Source organism: Rissa tridactyla, chromosome W, assembly GCF_028500815.1.
Source record: "Rissa tridactyla isolate bRisTri1 chromosome W, bRisTri1.patW.cur.20221130, whole genome shotgun sequence".
In the NCBI taxonomy this organism is placed as follows: Eukaryota; Metazoa; Chordata; class Aves; order Charadriiformes; family Laridae; genus Rissa; species Rissa tridactyla.
The window spans coordinates 30,864,961-30,882,437 of NC_071496.1; the positions used below are offsets into that span (position 1 = coordinate 30,864,961).

Genomic DNA, 17,477 nt, shown 5'->3' on the forward strand with positions numbered 1-17,477 from the left:
TATTCTGCCTGTCCTGACAAGATATTCTGCCTACTACACATTCTTAAATAAAATCAAATGCATAGCTTAACTTCTGACACAACAGGTGTATTTCAGAGCTCCGGAATACCAAAACAACATTGTCACATCTTCCATATGCTCTCCTGTTGGTGAGTGACTTTTAGAGAATTAGACTCCATTCCTACAATTCTTAATCAGCAAACATTAACTGCTAGAGAGCTAATAACTAAATGATACCAATGTAAAACAAAAAAACCCACCCTTATTTTTCGTGCAAGATCAGGGCCTAAGACTGTAAACAATGACCAATTTATGGACAGGACAAATAACTGTAAAAGGCTCAATAGATTCTGATTGGTGGGAGATACCTGCAGTAGCATTTTAGTGCATATCAGGAATGTGCTCTTGAAGCAGAACTCCTGCTTACCATGCTCTGATTTATTACATGGAAGAGTGCTGGAGAGCAAACAATTTTTTTGACTGAACTATTCCAAAAGATATTCTCCAGAAATATCTAATGGAAACTAATGGAAGTTCAGTCCATGGGACCAGACTAGAACTTGTCCAAAGTAAAATCCCTAAAGCGCAGGTAATGTAGGTGCTGGATTCTCAGCACCAACTATTTCCCTTACAGATCTGCTACTACTGCATGGTATATATTTGCTAATGTAGACATAGTCACCATCTGTGGTATGTTTGCTTTCTATTAGAGAAGGATAATATCATTAAACACTACAAAACAAAAAATTACTTTTAAAGTTATATTTACCAACAAAAGCTCTCACCTGTGATTGTTCTGGAGTTTCTCCTGCAAAGTAAAAGATGTAATGCTCTTCACTGAAGTGCTGAACTACTATCTGAAAACAGTTTGGCCTTAAAAACAAACAAAAGTGTAGCATCATCACACTTGGAAACAGGAAAAACCACACCAAGAAAAGTTTCTACATGCTTCAAAAGTGCATTTTGGTTTGAATGAATTATGTAATTTCAATAAAATTGCACTGCAGTTCAACTAGTTTTTTTCAGAATGTTTAAGAAACTTGGAACAGTTTGTATTGAATATGCATGTACACTGACTTACAATACAGTTGAGGCAAAATACACCTGATAACATAAAAAACTTAAAAGTTAATGAGGACTATTCCCCACAAGCATTTTAAATGATGCACAGGTTCAGCATTAGTTCCCAACCAATTAATCATGCATTATGGATTTGTTGTTTTAGGAGTTCAGGAAACTATATTAACATAAGGAATTCCTTATCTGAACATGTTCCGTAGCTCTCAGAACCAATAAAATGTGTATTGGATCACATACTAATCATTGAATATGTGCGATATAAACTTCTAAAGCTTTAAATGCAATTATAACATACTCACCATTTTACAACTCATTTGTCAAGAAATATTAAAAATATTTTGTACTGCTACATTACAAGCTAAAGTGCACACTTGATTCATGACCTCTCACATTACGTTCAAGGGAATTTCGTTCTCCTAAACACAGGATTACATGAAGGATCTTACTTCACTTGCAAGTGAAGTTTCAGTCTTCTCTTCTCCCCATCCATTGCTCAGGGAAATACTGGCATGGCATTTTGTGGCTATGCCCACAGGAGGATTGGGGAGGGGCAAGAAGTAGCCAGGTCAGGGGCTACTTAAATCATTTTCACCAGACATGCAAAGATACAGCCCTCACTGTATTTCTGAGGAAAGGTAGTTTTTACCACCTACTTAAAATATAAGAGGAATTTTGTCTCAGCTACAGTTCTTCACCAACAGCTTTCCCAAGCAGGCGCAACCATGCATCTCCTTCTACCCACACTTTTAGCGTTACTTATTATCCAACTACATTTTAACCCACACTACAGTGTTTCTTAGAAGCCGCTTAACAGATGGTCACCATTAACCAAAATGTTCCTTGTTTACAGTCTACACCCAAGCTTCCAGCATAATTGCCAACTTACATGAGGAACATTTCAGTAGGTGTTTTTTAAATGGTACTCTCATATCTATAGCTCCTCATTGCAATAATTGTGTAGATTTTTCAAAATGATTGAGAAGTGTATAAAAAATCAGATGATGCAAGAACACCAGATCTTTGCAGCTTAAGAAATGCCACTAATTTTAAACATCTATCTTCACATTATCTCTGTGAAAAGACTTAAAGTTGATTAAATACTTTTAATAAATATTAAGATGCATGGAATAACCAGAGCTTTTGTTTAATGTGTTTTTCTATCTGTTATGAAAAAATAACATTTGTAGGAGTAAATGCATCTTTTTCTTCTATATCACACAGGACTGTGCATTTTTTTGTAATTAACAATGAAAAAAAAGATATGACCTCTTTCATCTTAGTTACCAATGATATCAGAAAGTGTTTTGATTCTCAACTTCTTTGCCAATAATCACATCACTTGCAGTTGACATATTTTGAATAATCAAAATTAGTACAGTAAATGAAATTGTGAAAATTATCTCTGAATCTAATTATCTTACAAAAATAATTTGTAAAATGTTTGCTTATATGAACTAACTTACTGTTCTAATGTTGGTCTAATCTCATTCTTACTGATTCTTAAATAGAAAAGCACTGATAAGTTATCTAATTAATTTAGCTTTCTAATACCTATCGACAAAAGAATGCAGATCTTTTGGAATTGACAAAATTCTTGATCTTATCAATTCTCGGTTCAACAGGATTAAAACCCTCAATACAGTTGCTTCGTAATCTTTTTAACGCCTGTAATATGAAATGTGGAACAATTAATACACAATATTGAAAAATGACAATGCAAAAGGCCAAATCATTATTACATCATATTACATGAGAAAATCTTAAGACTAAGTTCTAAAATTTCTTACTAGAATTTGTTGCTAGCAATCAAGTTGCCATGGCTTAACAAGTTACCATTAATCAGTTAAATCTGTCTACATATGCTCTTGCAATCTACACCATCTATGGAATAAAATGCAACACAAACTAAAAGTCATAATGCTTTCATTTCACAATCAGCAAAAGCTAAAAAAACACACGTGGACAGTTACCAGGGCTCAGATGTCAAAAAAGCAAGCTTATTGTGCCAGGCTGTTCATTAGTGTATATGCCTCAAACTAGTAGTTAACTGTCCTGCTGCATGTACAAGAATTAAAAGCCAGCATCCCACCTGCCAAATAAACTGTCATGTACTCCATAGACTGAACACACACTAAGGTCTATTAATCCTTTAGGTTTTGTGGCTCGTTTTTCACTTTCAAAATAAATAAGCTGGGCATCATTTCCCTCCAATATAAAGTACAAGTTTTTCCATCTCTTTCCTTTACCTGTAAGGAAAGCAAGTAAGAAGTTACAATGTTGTTTTAAAGAAAATGTAAATTTTGTAAATGAAGAAAAAAGAGGGCAGGTAAGGATTTTGCAAAATACAAACAGAAAAACAATGTATAGTTAATCACGCTTAAGCAATAACATCAGTATACATACTCAATTTTTTGCAGCATGTAGCTAAAACTAGATCCTCTTCACAGATTCGGGTACAATTTTAGATGGTTCTCTAACATTTTCATTAATCTCAACAGGATCAAGCAAGTGCATATGAGCTCCGTTCATATCAGTGGGAAGACTGTGTCTATACAGTTTTCAATTTGATGATCAAAATGATCCAATTTATTATGGCTATTTTAATTAAGAAGTAGATTTCTCTTGACATGAGAAAATTATTCCTAAACTCTAATCAACTGATCAGCATAACAGATTGCATCACAATATCTTAAAACAGAATGACTGAAGAATATAAATGGGAATACAATATATACAAACTTGGATCAGAACCATGCCCTAAACACACCACCTATATCCAAAAATTTGACCAGTTCCACATGTTTCAGAAAAAAAAAATTTTAAAATAATAACCTTTGATTTAAATGTCAGAGTTTGTTGGAAGACACATTAGATGTATCAGTAAAATCCAGATTTAGCCACTGACTAAACCAAAAATAAATCACTCGCTGTTTACTGTCCTCTGAATTACAACTGATAAGGAACTTTCTGCAACTAATTCATACATAAACCACAGTACCTTTTAGAAAAACATTCAGCTTTAATTTTCAACTTGATCATCATAGATCCACCACAGCCCTTCATAAACAAGCACTAGTACTTACTGTTCTGGAAAACTAACTTTAACATACAGTTATTATACTCTACTAGATGGAAGAGTGATTTTATTAAATTTCTGTTCTGTATGCAGGTATGTGCATCTCTCCACACCTACTCAGTACTCCTACTTGCACATTTAAAGTATCTCATTATCCCTTTTAGGTAAAGATTTTCACTTCAAGTGCATTCTCAGCTGATTCCCCACCCTACCACATCCCCATCCCTCTACACATTTTCTCAGAATTAGCACTCTCAAGAGAAGAGATGCTTTCCTTACTTTATTCAGAGGATCTAGTTTTCCTCTGAATTTCCTTTGAATGCATCTTTTAAATTTGGCTACATTTAAATGCTTACCTTCTTTCTCACTTTTGCTTGCTATCCAAATCACTATCTAGTACTTATTGTTTTAGCTACTGCCTTTGCCATATGCAGAAATGTTAATACTCTTTTTTAATTTTTTTTTTTATTTTTTCAAAATCAACTTTAGTGGAAACATGAATAAAAATAAATCATGATACTTGGAAAGGGACTAGCTTCCTCAGAACTTCAAAATCTTGCTCCATGGTAATTCTTCAGGGATATATTGAGATGAGTCAGTCAGCTTTTAATCCAATTATTCTATGCTATGTTGACTGCGTCAGTGTTAGAACCTTAAAAAAGTCTCAATGTACCTTGTATACCAGAATATACATTTTTAAATTAAACATATTACCTAACTTGGAATAACAAAATTAAACCAGCTCTGGTCTCCAATGAATGTACTGATTTACATTAATCTAGCTCTCTTTAATCCATGTGATCATCTTAAATTTAAACAAGTTGTGCATTAAATATGAATACATTTTATGAAAATGCACTTCATTTAATGATTCTGAATGTTACCTTTGAAAAAAGGTGCTTAGTTTTTGTGCTGTTTTGATTTTTTGGAAAGAACTGCCAATCAACATCTTCATATTACAGGTCATTTTATGTATTATGTCTTTCTATTTAAGTACTTCTTAAGGAAAAAGAACCTTTCATACCCTTTACAGGCTTTCTACCACCTTTTACTCACTTAAATTTTGCCTCCACTAGTACAAATACTACACAAAATATGCATCCATATCTGCATTTTTTAGAAAAAAAAAATCATAGAAGCAAACACAACTCACTTTTTTTCAGAAGATATCCTTTTTTGATAATATTTTTATAAAAAGCATCCTTTGTTTTGCGACGAATTGTATTGTAGATTTCTTTTCCATCCACTGTATCATTAAGCACTTGTTCTTGATGCTGGTAAACAAGGAAGAAATCAACTTTTTTTTAAGCTCAGAAATCACTGTGAAACAATTGCACACTATGAAGCTGTAACTGAAATTTTATTGAATGCTACCAATTCTTTATTATTATTCTCTCATGTGTTTAAAAAAACTAATATAATTTAATACAATACCTTTGCCAGAAAAGTAATATAACTATTTCTTGTGGAATGATTAGGCCAGAATTATAATATGAGAAGAAAAATAAGGTTTAAATACAGACCAACTTTCACAAAGTAACATCTGTATTTATTTTTTTAACACTAAATAGAAAGCAGCATTTTTTACAGTGATTTATGCAAAATTTACACAAGTCTTTAAAGGTTATTTAGCTTCTAACTGTCTTCTACCGAGGCTTTTGGGACTGAGTAATTAAGGATAAACTCTGAATCAACAAGAATGGGGCAGGTCACAATTAAATGGAATGATTAACACGCAAAGTTGCACAGTCCCTCACTAATGTTATTAGCACTCATGCCCTAAATGGGTATCATTCTAACAAAAAACAATAGGAAAAAGTAGAAACAGGAAATAGAAAAAGGATAAATTCACATAGAAAACTAAGATCTGGAAATGTAAATACCAAGCTAGAATGGCCAAATGTCAAGCCAAGTTTGACCTTACCGAGTCAGCTGATCAACAAAAGTTCTTTAGCCGTAAGAAAACATGAAAAGCAAGACTGTCAAGTAGTGAGAACAGTATTGAGATGAAGTGATACGTGCACTGGCTCCACACTAAATACTCTACCTTTTCTCCCTTCCCCCCATATATCTATAAGAATTATGGGTTTGAACAACATGACAAAGGCAAGATGAAAAACATTTCAGTAAAAGGAATTATAGGACTCACAATGGAAGCAATATACAAATTTTTACTAACTCAAGATAATCTCCATAACATAGCTATGAAAGAAACAATGTACAAAACAACAGATCTAGTGAAAATGTAAAGTAAATTTCAAATTAAAAACAGGAAGTCTATTAGATGGAACTGAATAGTACACAAGACTTCTGAAATTTTTACTTCAAAAACAGATGACAGTATGTGGGAGAACACACAACTAGATGTAATTACACCACCAATAACTTTTTAAAAAAAAAACAACAAAGGAAAGTCACAAATATATCTGAATAACTTAAAAGAATTTTATGCAGTCTCACATGGAAAATTAGTCAATGCAGAGAAAGTTATTGATACAGGAACCATAAGTGGATATACAAATTGCCAAAGTGAAGATGATTGCCATGATCCAAAAAGAATTACATAGAACAAGGAAAGTCACTAGGTGAAGCTTTTCAAGGATCAGTCTCAGAATTCAAATTTCCTCACATTTGTCTCAATCACATTACAGAGCGTGAGTTAATAGTAGCAGACAACTGGGAAGCATTGATGACAAGCCAATCAACAATAAAGGAATGATCAGAATAATAAAGCATAAGTCTAGTAATACAATGTAAAATTTGCACTTGTTGATACTTACCAATAGAAAACAATATAATATAATGTGGCTACGATAACGACACAGATAGTATTCTAGTATCTAGTATTCTAATATCTGGTAAGTACTCTCACAGAAAAAAGGAATTACTAATGACATGGTATTCTGAGCTGTTCTGGTCCATTACATTGAAGAAACACAAATTCACACTGGAATCGGTGATAGTAGGGCAACTACAAGAATGTTATGAAGAGACAAAAAACAGGTTTGGTATGCTCAGCTTAGTGAGTTGACTAATGGAGAATACAAGAAATGTTCATGTATTAATAAAATAGATCTAACAAAGGGGTAACTATTTAGGTTGGAAATTAAAACTAAATTTCTAACCATCAAAACAGGAAAGTTTGAGAATAGATAGGGAACAAAGTATACAAATATACTTTAGAACTAGCTATAACTTTATGAAAAACTAGATGATGTGGTTTGTTTATTATTGGTGGTCTCTTAGGATGAATTTATGCTACAGGGCAACAATGTTCCAGAACATGCCCTGTAATCCCAGCCCCCTGATCATCTCTGAAGCTTTTCTGTGCATATAGGTTTTTCTCTGGGGGAAGAAAGACACCAGACACAGAAGAATGAAAGGCAGCCTAGTTCCCCCCCTCAACCCAACATGGTATTAAGGCACAGCATTGGTTCAATCAGAAATGAGAGCTGGGGACACAAGATGGAGCATTTACACCCCAGAGCACAGACAAAGCTTACCATATCTTCTGTTTAATAGAAGCCAACTTTAGATAAGTGAATGCATATGAGGATAAAATGAAAGAAACACACAAGCTCAAAACAAAAAATCAGGAGGGGATGATGCTGCTTAACTATCACAGATACCTCTACTGTAATTCAGTTCCTATATTATAAATATTTGAGGATTATGTCAATATCTTCAATAACAAGTGCTCAGAGATGAAGTTTTACCTGCACTGGAACAGGATCTTTAAGGTAATATCCTTCAACAATCTGTTCTTTTCTATAATGTTCAATGATCTCAGCAATACTGTTCAAATAAGAGAAATAAGATTTAAGATGTTAAACCAGTTAGTTTTTCCTCTGTATGAGAATTTGCTTTTCCATGTAATCACACTACGTTTCCTCACAAATTTATAATAAAAATCAAGTGTTAAACATCATAATCTCATTTGCAGCAATGAAAATTTACTAATACATTGAAGTCAAGAAAATTCACAGAACTGTACTCATAATGTATTATGAGTTTAGAAAACTCCACGGAAAATTTTCAATTAGTTGTTAAAAATGCTTGTACTGGGTCTGGCTGGGATGGAGTTAACTTTCCCCATAGCAGCCCTCATAGTGCTGTACTCTGTATTTGTAGCTAGAATGTGATAAACTAGTTTTGGCTACTGCTGAGCAGTGCTCACACGGCATCTCAAGGCTGTCTCCCAAACTCCTCATCCCCAAAGGCCAGCAGGCTGGGGTGGGCAAGAGGTTGGGAGGGGACATAGCCAGGACAGCTGACCCAAACTGACCAAAGCAATATTCCATACCATATGACATTGTGCTCAGCAATAAAAGCTGAGAGAAAGGAGGAGGAGGGGGAGCATTCGTTATTAAGGCGTTTGTCTTCCAAAGCAGCCGCTACACATATTGAGGCCCTACTTCCCAGGAAGTGGCTGGACATCGCTTGCTGATGGGAAATAGAGCATAAATCTTTTTGTTTTCCTTTGCTTCTGCATGCAGCCTTTGCTTTTCTTTATTAAACTGCCTTTATCTCAACCCACGAGTTTTTCATCTTATTTTCTCCTCCTGCTCCACTGAGGAGGGGGAGTGAGAGAGGGTCTTGGTGGGCACCTGGTGTCCAGCCAAGGTCAACCCACCACAATGCCAAATGAGTACACTACCTTTTCCACATTCAAGTAACACACGTGCATTTCCCAGCTCTCAAACCAGGCTGAAAATTGCTATTTTATTTTCAAAGTCCTAGAGTAACTAGGGAAGGGGAATGGGAGATGCTTCAAACAGTGCAAAGCAATTTCTTTCTAGGAAGTCAGGAGTGAGAAATAAAAAGTTTTGTAACATGGATTATGCAGATTATACTTCAAAATCAATGAGCTATCATGTTAAATTAACTACCCAGTCAGCAACACTCCTCTACAGGGAAGCTTGCATTCCAATTACCAGAATCAGGTTTAAATTGTATTTTGAAGGATCAGGAGAGAAGTAGTGACAGACACAAGCTAAAATTCAATGTATCTTTGAGATGCTTTTATTTTTGCAGTTATTGAAAGTTTCACTGTAATAAAGAGAAGTAACGTTAACATCAATACAGATAAATCATTCATATACAAAATATCAACCTGAAAATAAAGAACTAAGTAATTAAGCGGAGAACAAAAATATACTTTATGTGTTTTCTCACTTCATATATACCATTAGCTGTGTGTGAAAATGTAAAGAATAAGGCATGTGTGATAGATCTTTGTCCTACTACAGTTAAATAAAATTTTGTACAAAGGAAAGATATAGGATACTATAAAAATGATCATAAAAACATGTAAATAAAACAATAGAAAGAAATCTCTGTTTGCTTTTTTTCTATCTCATTCTTCTAAAGCTATGAACTAGTGTATGCTTGTTAAGTCAATGCCCCACAAACACTTTTATTTTTCAGGTTTGTAAAGTGACTTGAATTTCTCAGTATTACTAAAAATTTCAATTTTTGTTGATATGCAATATGCATATGCCATTTTCTCCATAAAGATTTAAACTTTACCACACTGCATAAAATAATCACTCATATTTTGCATGTTGAAGAGCTATTGCCAACATCTTGTTATGAGGGCAATCAATAATAAAACAGCTTTATATAATTTTTTCCTCATTCATCAAATTGAGAATACCTTGACTGTCAATACCTCCTCTCCTTCCTTGGTTATAAAAACAGGAGTCATCCCTCAACATAAAAAGCAATTGCCTGATTTCTTCCAATGTTGTAAAATGAGCTGAAGAATAAACTGAGCTGTATTCGAAAACTCATTTTGGAGTTAGAGTGCCATATAGACTAGGACTTTATGCCTTGATGGAGTGATTAACTCAACTCAGATGGTCATTGTATATTATCTTACCACTAAAGCAGCCCAAATGACTGAACAAGCCAAACACTGCAAACAGAAAGATACCACATAGCTTCAAATACACTTGAGAATGAATTTGCAAGTGGTCCAAGTTATCTAACATATAAAATGTAAAGCATGAAATCAGACTCACCACAAAAAGAATCTAAGGAACAGGAAAAAAGGGTTTATAACTCTTTTCAGCATCTGACAGCAACAAAATCCTACTTACACAAAGTGCATCGAGGAAAGTATAAATAAATATGAATTAAAAACCTGAATGGTTAAACTTGGTTTGATATAGAGAAATAAAAATGAATCTCAATACTATATTACAGTTTAGTAATTGTAAAATGTTTAGCATAGGGCTTATTAGGCTGCCCAGATCCTAGCTACCAGGATAATTTTAAAAGTATCTCATCATCATGACCAGTATAATTTCTTTAATCCTTAATGGGTGAATTAAGAGTTATTCCAACTGCTGACATGTCAGTTAGTCAGTTCCCAGACCTATGATATCACTGGTATTAGGGAGACTTGATGGAATGAATCCCACAACTGGAGTGCTAGGATGGAGGGCTACAGGCTGTTCAGGAGGGAGCAGGACAGGCGAGGTGGAGGAGTTGCACCGTATGTAAGGGAGAGGTGTGACTGTACAGCACTTACAGGTAGGGATGATGTAGTTGAGAGCCTCTGGGTGAGGATTAGGGGGATGGAAAACAAAGCAGATGTCATAGTGGGTGTCTACTATCGATCACCCAGCCAGAATGTTATCACTGATGAGGTATTCTACAGGCAATTAGGAAAAATCTCTGGATCGGTCACCCTTGTCCTTATGGCAGATTTCAACTTCCCAGACATAACTGGGAATATCATACTGCTGTGACAAGCAATTCTTGAAGTTTGTGGAAGATAACTTCTTGTCACAAGTACTCAGTGAGCCACCTAGGAAAGGTACCCTCCTAGGCTTGTTGTTTGTGAATAGAGAAGGACTCATAGGAGATGTGATGGTAGGTGGCTGTCTTGGCCACAGTGACCACGAAATGGATGAGTTTAAAATTTTCAGTGTAACGAGAAAAAAGGTCAGCAGAGTTGCTACCCTGGATTTCAAGAGAGCAAATTTAAGCTACTCAGGGAGTTAGTTAGCAGTGTTCCCTGGGAATCTGCTTTTGAGGGTTTAGGGGTCTGTGAGTGCTGGTCAGTTTTTAAGAACCACCTTTTAAAAGCACAAGAACAGGCAATTCCATCGTGTCCTAAGCCAAGCAAGTGGGGTAGAAGACCAGCTTGGCTGAACAGGGAACCCCTCTTGGTTCTCAGGAGGAAAAAGAAATTGTATGATCTCTGGAAGCGAGGTCAGGCTTCACAGGAAGATTAGAGCCATGGTTCAGATACGCAGGGAGGAGACATGAAAGACCAAAGCTCAACTAGGGTTGAAACTGGCCAGTGTTGTGTCAGATATCAAGAAAGGATTTTTTAAGTATGTTTATAGCAAGACAAGGTTTAAGAAAAACACTGGACTGATACTTGAAGATGGTCACCTGACAAATAAGGATGAAGAAAAAGCAGAGGCAATCAATGCTTTTCTTTCCTCAATATTCAATAATACTGATAGACCTTGGGGTGCCCGGTCCCCTTAGTCAGATGACCGTGACTGCAGTACAGTGACCTTCCATTTGTGGACACTGAAATTGTAAGGGGCCAGTTGTATCAGCTGAATGTTCTCAAGTCCATGGGGCCTCATGAGATTCATCCTAGAGTACTGAAGGAGCTAGTGGATGTTACAGCAGGACCCCTCTCAATCATCTGCCAAATGTCTTGGGAGTCTGGGGAGGTCTCCGCTGACTGGAAACTAGCCAACGTTATTCCAGTTTACAAGAAGGCCATGAGGGAAGACCCAAGGAACTACAGACCTGTTCGTCTAATCTCAGTACCTGGAAAAATTATGGAGAAGTTCACAGTGGATGCTATTGAAAGGCATTTAAAGAGCAATGCAATCATCAGGCACAGTCAACGTGGCTTCACAACAGTGAAAGTCCTGTCTAACTAATTTAATAACCTTCTACAATAAGGTCACCTGCCTAGTGGATAAAGGGAAGGCGCAGATGTAGTTTTTCTGGATTTTAGTAAGGCTTTTGGTACTGTCCTTCACAGCATCCTTCTGGACAAGTTGTCCAACTGTGAGCAGGTTCACGGTGCACTGGGTGAAGAGCTGGCTGAACAGTAAGGCTCAAAGGGTTGTAGTGAATGGGGCTACATCTGGCTGGCAACCAGTCACCAGTGGTGTTCCTCAGGCCTTAATTCTAGGGTCAGTTCTGTTCAATATTTTTATCAGTGATTTGGACACAGGAGTTGAATGCACCATTAGCAAGTTTGCTGATGATACTAAACTGGGAGGTGCTGTTGACTCTCTTGAGGGACAAGATTCTGCACCTGGGACAGAGTAACACTGGACACAAGTATAAACTGGGAGAGGAGCGGCTGGAGAGCAGCCCCACAGAAAGGGATCTGGGGGTGCTGGTTGACAGCAGGCTCAATAGGAGTCAGCAGTGTGCCCTGGCAGCCAGGAGGGCACACCGCATCCTGGGGTGCATCAAACACAGCATAACCAGCCGGATAAGAGAGGTGATGATCCTGCTGTATTTAGCGTTGGTGCGGCCTCACCTTGAGTACTGTGTGCAGTTCTGGGCCCCACAATTTAAGTAGGATGTGAAGGTAAGATTGCATCCAGAGGAGGGCAACAAAACTGGTGAGAGGACTGGAAGGCATGTCCTATGAGGAGTGGCTGAGGACTCTGGGTTTGTCTAGTTTGGAGAGAAGGAGGCTGAGGGGCGACCTCATTGCTCTCTACAGCTTCCTGAGGAGGGGACGTGGAGAGGGAGGTGCTGAGCTCTTCTCCCTGGGATCCAGGGACAGGACACAGGGGAATGGCTCAAACCTGTGTCAGGGGAGGATCAGACTGGACATTAGGAAGCGTTTCTTTACCAAGAGGGTGGTCAAACACTGGAACAGGCTTCCTAGAGAGGTTGAAAATGCCCTTAGTAATATGCTTTAACTTTTGGTCAGTCCGGGACTATATGATCACTGTAGGTTCCTTCCAACTGGAACTATTCTAAACAACAACAACAACAAAGACCAAACAACAAACAAAAGAACCCCACATCGAACAGAAAACCCCTGTAAATGATGTAAGTTATTCACAGAATAGTTGAGGTTGGAAGGGACCTCCAAGATGATCTAGTTCAAGTCCCCATCTCAAAGGAGGGTTAACAAGAACAGATTGCTTAGGACCTTGTTCAGTCATGTTTTGAGTATCTCTACGGATGAAGACTCCACAATGTCTTTGGGCACCCTCTTCGAATGTTTGATGACTCTCACAGTAGAAAAAAAAAAAAAAGCGGTTTGTGTTCTGATGGAATTTTCTGTATTTCCATTTGTGCCCACTGCCTCTTTTTCTGTCACTGGCAACCACTATAAAGAGTCTGTCTCTCTCTCTACTCCCTCACATCAGGTATTTATACACAGTGATAAGATTTCTCCCCCCCAGCCCTCTCTTCTCAAAGCTGAACAGTCCCAGCTCTCTCCACCTGTCCTCATATGACAGATACTCTAATCCCTTCATCATCTTCATGGCCCTTTGCTAGAAGCCTACAACACCTGGTCTCAGTATTCCCAAGCAGTCTCCCATCCAAGTACTAACTGGGCCCAATGCTGCTTAGCTTCTGAGATGAGAGGAGAGAGAGTGTGTTGAGGATGGTGTTGCCACAGGCTAGTAAGTATATATTTTCTGTTTGAGATTTCATGATACACAGTTAGTAAAATTTTCCCCATGATCACCCAGAATAATTTTGGCTTGCTTTTGGAATATAGGCAGAGACATAGCATTGCTGATATAGGTTGCGGACATTTCAGTACCATGTCTGGATATTCAAATTACACGGCAAATAAAACAATAGCCAACCTTTGAGTTGGTTTCCTTACTATTCTTCAGGCTCTTACTTTTGTATGGAAAATCTTTGGTCTGCAATTTATGTGACTATAACTGTGATTAATACTCTGCAAACAAAGAACAGATTGGCTTTATTTTATCCATTTTTTAATCCCACTTACAATTGCTAAAACAGCAAGAGAAGAATATTAAGAGAAACAACATGTCCTGGTTTGAGGTAAAACAGAACCAACTTTCTGTTCAGTAATTTTACTTCTTAGCTAGGCCTCTTCTAACTCTCTGAAATTAACAGCATATTGCATCTAAACTGGTTCGTTCAGAGTGATAAGACAGTTTGTGCCAAGGAATGGTACGCACAGAGGCTCTTGCTTAGACTTATTGCTATAACAACCCAGGTCAGCTAATTTCATTATTTGCCCTGTTGGAGGGTCAGAAACAGAAAAGCGTAGAGGGGTCCCACCTGCAGGGAGGAGTGGACAGGACAGGTGACCCAAAACTGACCAACAGGGGTATTCCATCCCATCTGACCCACGTTCAGTATAAAAGCTGAGGGAGCAAAGGGTCAACTCTCTTCCTTCAACGGCCAATGTCTGAGGAGGACCTTGTCTGTTCATCTGCCTTTGATCCCAATCCGTGTGTTCCTGACTCCATCTGTGGAACCCAGTTCCCACCCATCGCTGAGTCCAGCCTGGGACTTCCCCAGTGCCTGCCGGTGACATCATCCTGGGAGCTTAATACGGTTTTGTATATACTGTATCTATTTCATTATTTTCCTTTTTATTTTATTATTAATATCTCATTAAAGGAGTTTAGTTTCTTCTAAACTCGTAAATCTCTTTATCTCTCCTCCTCCTCTCCGTGTACAAGAGGTTGGAGGAGAGCATCTGTCGCTGGCCATTGGCCAATTTGGCCAAAGCCATGACACAACACTACTACCAAGGATGATTTTTTAAAGTTCCAGTCTAATACTAGTTTCATATTTAAAGCAGATACCTTCAGAGCATTTAAAGAAATAGCTTATTATAAAAAAGATCAATGAAAACTGTTTAACAGATGCATTTAAACAAGCGGCACTTCTTCAAACTTTAGTTTTTCACCTTGAAGACAAACTCTATGTTTTTAGATAAATTATAGAGAAGAAAAACAGATGTTCTCTCTACCCCAAGAAATGCTCATAAATAATTTCATTATCTTGCATAAATTCATACTTCCTATGTTTCTGTTTTGGATTCAATGTCATTTGATGCTTTTCAGACACTTCTGATTGTTCCATACAACAATTCACCTTAGTCTTCATATATTTAAAGACTTCCTTCTTCCAGTGTCCATAACAAATAAACCAGTACAAGAATTAAAAAGCCTACAGAAAGTTATTCCTTTTTTCCTGCTTCTTATTTGTTGTCCTATGCAGTAGATCTTATGGTAAATAATTTGGGGCAGTTACCACCTTCATTTTGCATCATTACCTTGTATTACATACTGTTTGAACTTCCAAGAAGTTTATCAACTTTCAGTAAATACTAACTTGGACGGAATTTGAGCCTAGGACTATATTAGTAATTCCCCAAAACACTCAACTAAAACTAGAAGTCTTTCAAAGCCAAGCAGTTCTCTTTCACCGAGGAGTATCTTTGCAACCTAGGTACCAAAATATTCAAAAAACCCTCAAAAAGCATATTATCATAAATTAGTGATCCTTAATCTTTTAATCTTCTTTCCATCCAATGTCAGGGAAAGAATCTTCTCTAGGTAAATTTTATTACATATGCTTCAAGTGAATACAGCAATGGGAAATTAATTTCCTAAAGGAATAACTTATTGCAGTAAGCTTCTGGAGCTATACTATCTATTTCATGTTGCAAAGCCATTTGAGACTAATAAGACTTCCACTAATTTGCTAATTAGTTTGACATCACCTAGGGTGTGGGCTTTTAGCCTATCATCCTCCTAATAAGCCATGTAACTAGAGAATGGGCAAAAGAGGATTTACCTTCATCAAAGGCTGACACTGCAGCTAGCTTGATTTTCAATGAGGATGTCTGGAGGCCAGACTGATTAATGTAGAAGGTACTCAAGCAGCCTGTGTGTGGGATATACATAGGTTAATAAGGTTCCAATTGCTTAATCTCAAACCATCGTCCATTTCAAATCATATCAAGAAGTCCATCAAACTTCTTTGTTAGGAGACCTTGACATTTTCTCAAACACACCAGTTGCTGGATCTCTACCCACTCAGAAGCCAAGCTGGAAGCGAGAGAAATTACCTATTGGTATGAAGAATGCCCTGGTTCTAGGTGAACAAGTCTGGAAAATTTCTGATTATTTGACAGGCAATGGCCTCAATTAAAACAGAAAGGTGTGTTTTGAGTACTGAGAAGTCTCGATAATCTTATTCATAGGGTTCTCACAGATTCAAGGTTGGAGCTGTATTGATAGTGTCTCCCATGAAAGGGGAACTTATCTCTTGTCATTTCTTTTTGTAGATATTACCATATTTTTATACCCACGGCAAAACAAACCCATTCCAGGTTTCATCACTCTAAATGAAGTGATCTGTACTTCTGACCAAAGTATCATTCACATGTTTTAAGGTGATTAATTTAATGACTTTTTTCAACAATGAAGATATTTTTTCCCTTTCTTGTCAGTACCCATTTCCATTATTTATACTTTAAAAACCCTACTGAATGTCTCCGATAAAACTAACATTTTATTTTTCCCCTTTCATATACACAAAACTCCCTATTATAAATAGTAGCTTCCAAGACAACACAGCACTCTCCTAATTACATGTCATAATCCAATTTATAGGGTGAAGAAAATCATTTACAGAAGGAGAAAAATACTTTAAAAGAAACAAGTTACACTTAAGCTTTTGAAGGATTTTAGAATGTGCTTAGTTACAACTAACTACTAAGCAAGCTAGTTAAAACTCTTAGTATGTTCTTAAGAAATACTGAAATTTTATGATCACATCAGCAAGTTATCAGCAATACATTATACAAATTCTTTACAGAAGTATAAAATACACACAAATATTAAAACTTACCTATTATAATATCTGCCCCCCATCATAAACTGATTGCTTGATGTTGGACATATTTTAAAACGTTGAATATTTTCACTGGTCCGAAAATAAAGTGAATAATCACCAGGTGTATTATCTGAAGGCCTCACAAGAAAACCGCACACCTGACCAACTGAAAAGATATCATAATACAGTGTTATTCACTGTTACTTATCTTAGTGTCATTTATGACCTCTTATCAAAGCTCTTTCTGTACAAATTAGCAAGAACTGCACACTTAAAGGAGAAAGTCTGATGTAAGTTCCAACAGCGATCCCTGTTCTTCACACAAATAGGATGAAATAGTTCTAAACTGCCAAAGTTAATGCAAAATCATTCAGCTGTAGCTGACAACCTATCCCCACTTTTGCCACCTCTTTATAAGAGCATATGGTGTACATGTGGGAGGTTTGACAATGTTTTAAAAAAAAAACTTAAA

The 17,477-nt window shown here is 36.8% G+C and overlaps 1 protein-coding gene across 1 annotated transcript in view; it reads right to left on the reverse strand.

Annotated features, from left to right (window-relative positions):
- The window catches only part of LOC128902080 (ras GTPase-activating protein 1-like), a 79,856-nt gene that overhangs the window by 35,019 nt on the left and 27,360 nt on the right, over positions 1-17,477 (reverse strand). Inside the window, exons 8-12 of the mRNA XM_054184431.1 lie at positions 17,021-17,171; positions 7,873-7,951; positions 5,310-5,430; positions 3,170-3,326; positions 786-873 (exon numbers count right to left, since the gene is read on the reverse strand). Coding sequence (XP_054040406.1) covers positions 786-873; positions 3,170-3,326; positions 5,310-5,430; positions 7,873-7,951; positions 17,021-17,171 — 596 coding nt within the window. The remainder of the gene's footprint in view (positions 1-785; positions 874-3,169; positions 3,327-5,309; positions 5,431-7,872; positions 7,952-17,020; positions 17,172-17,477) is intronic.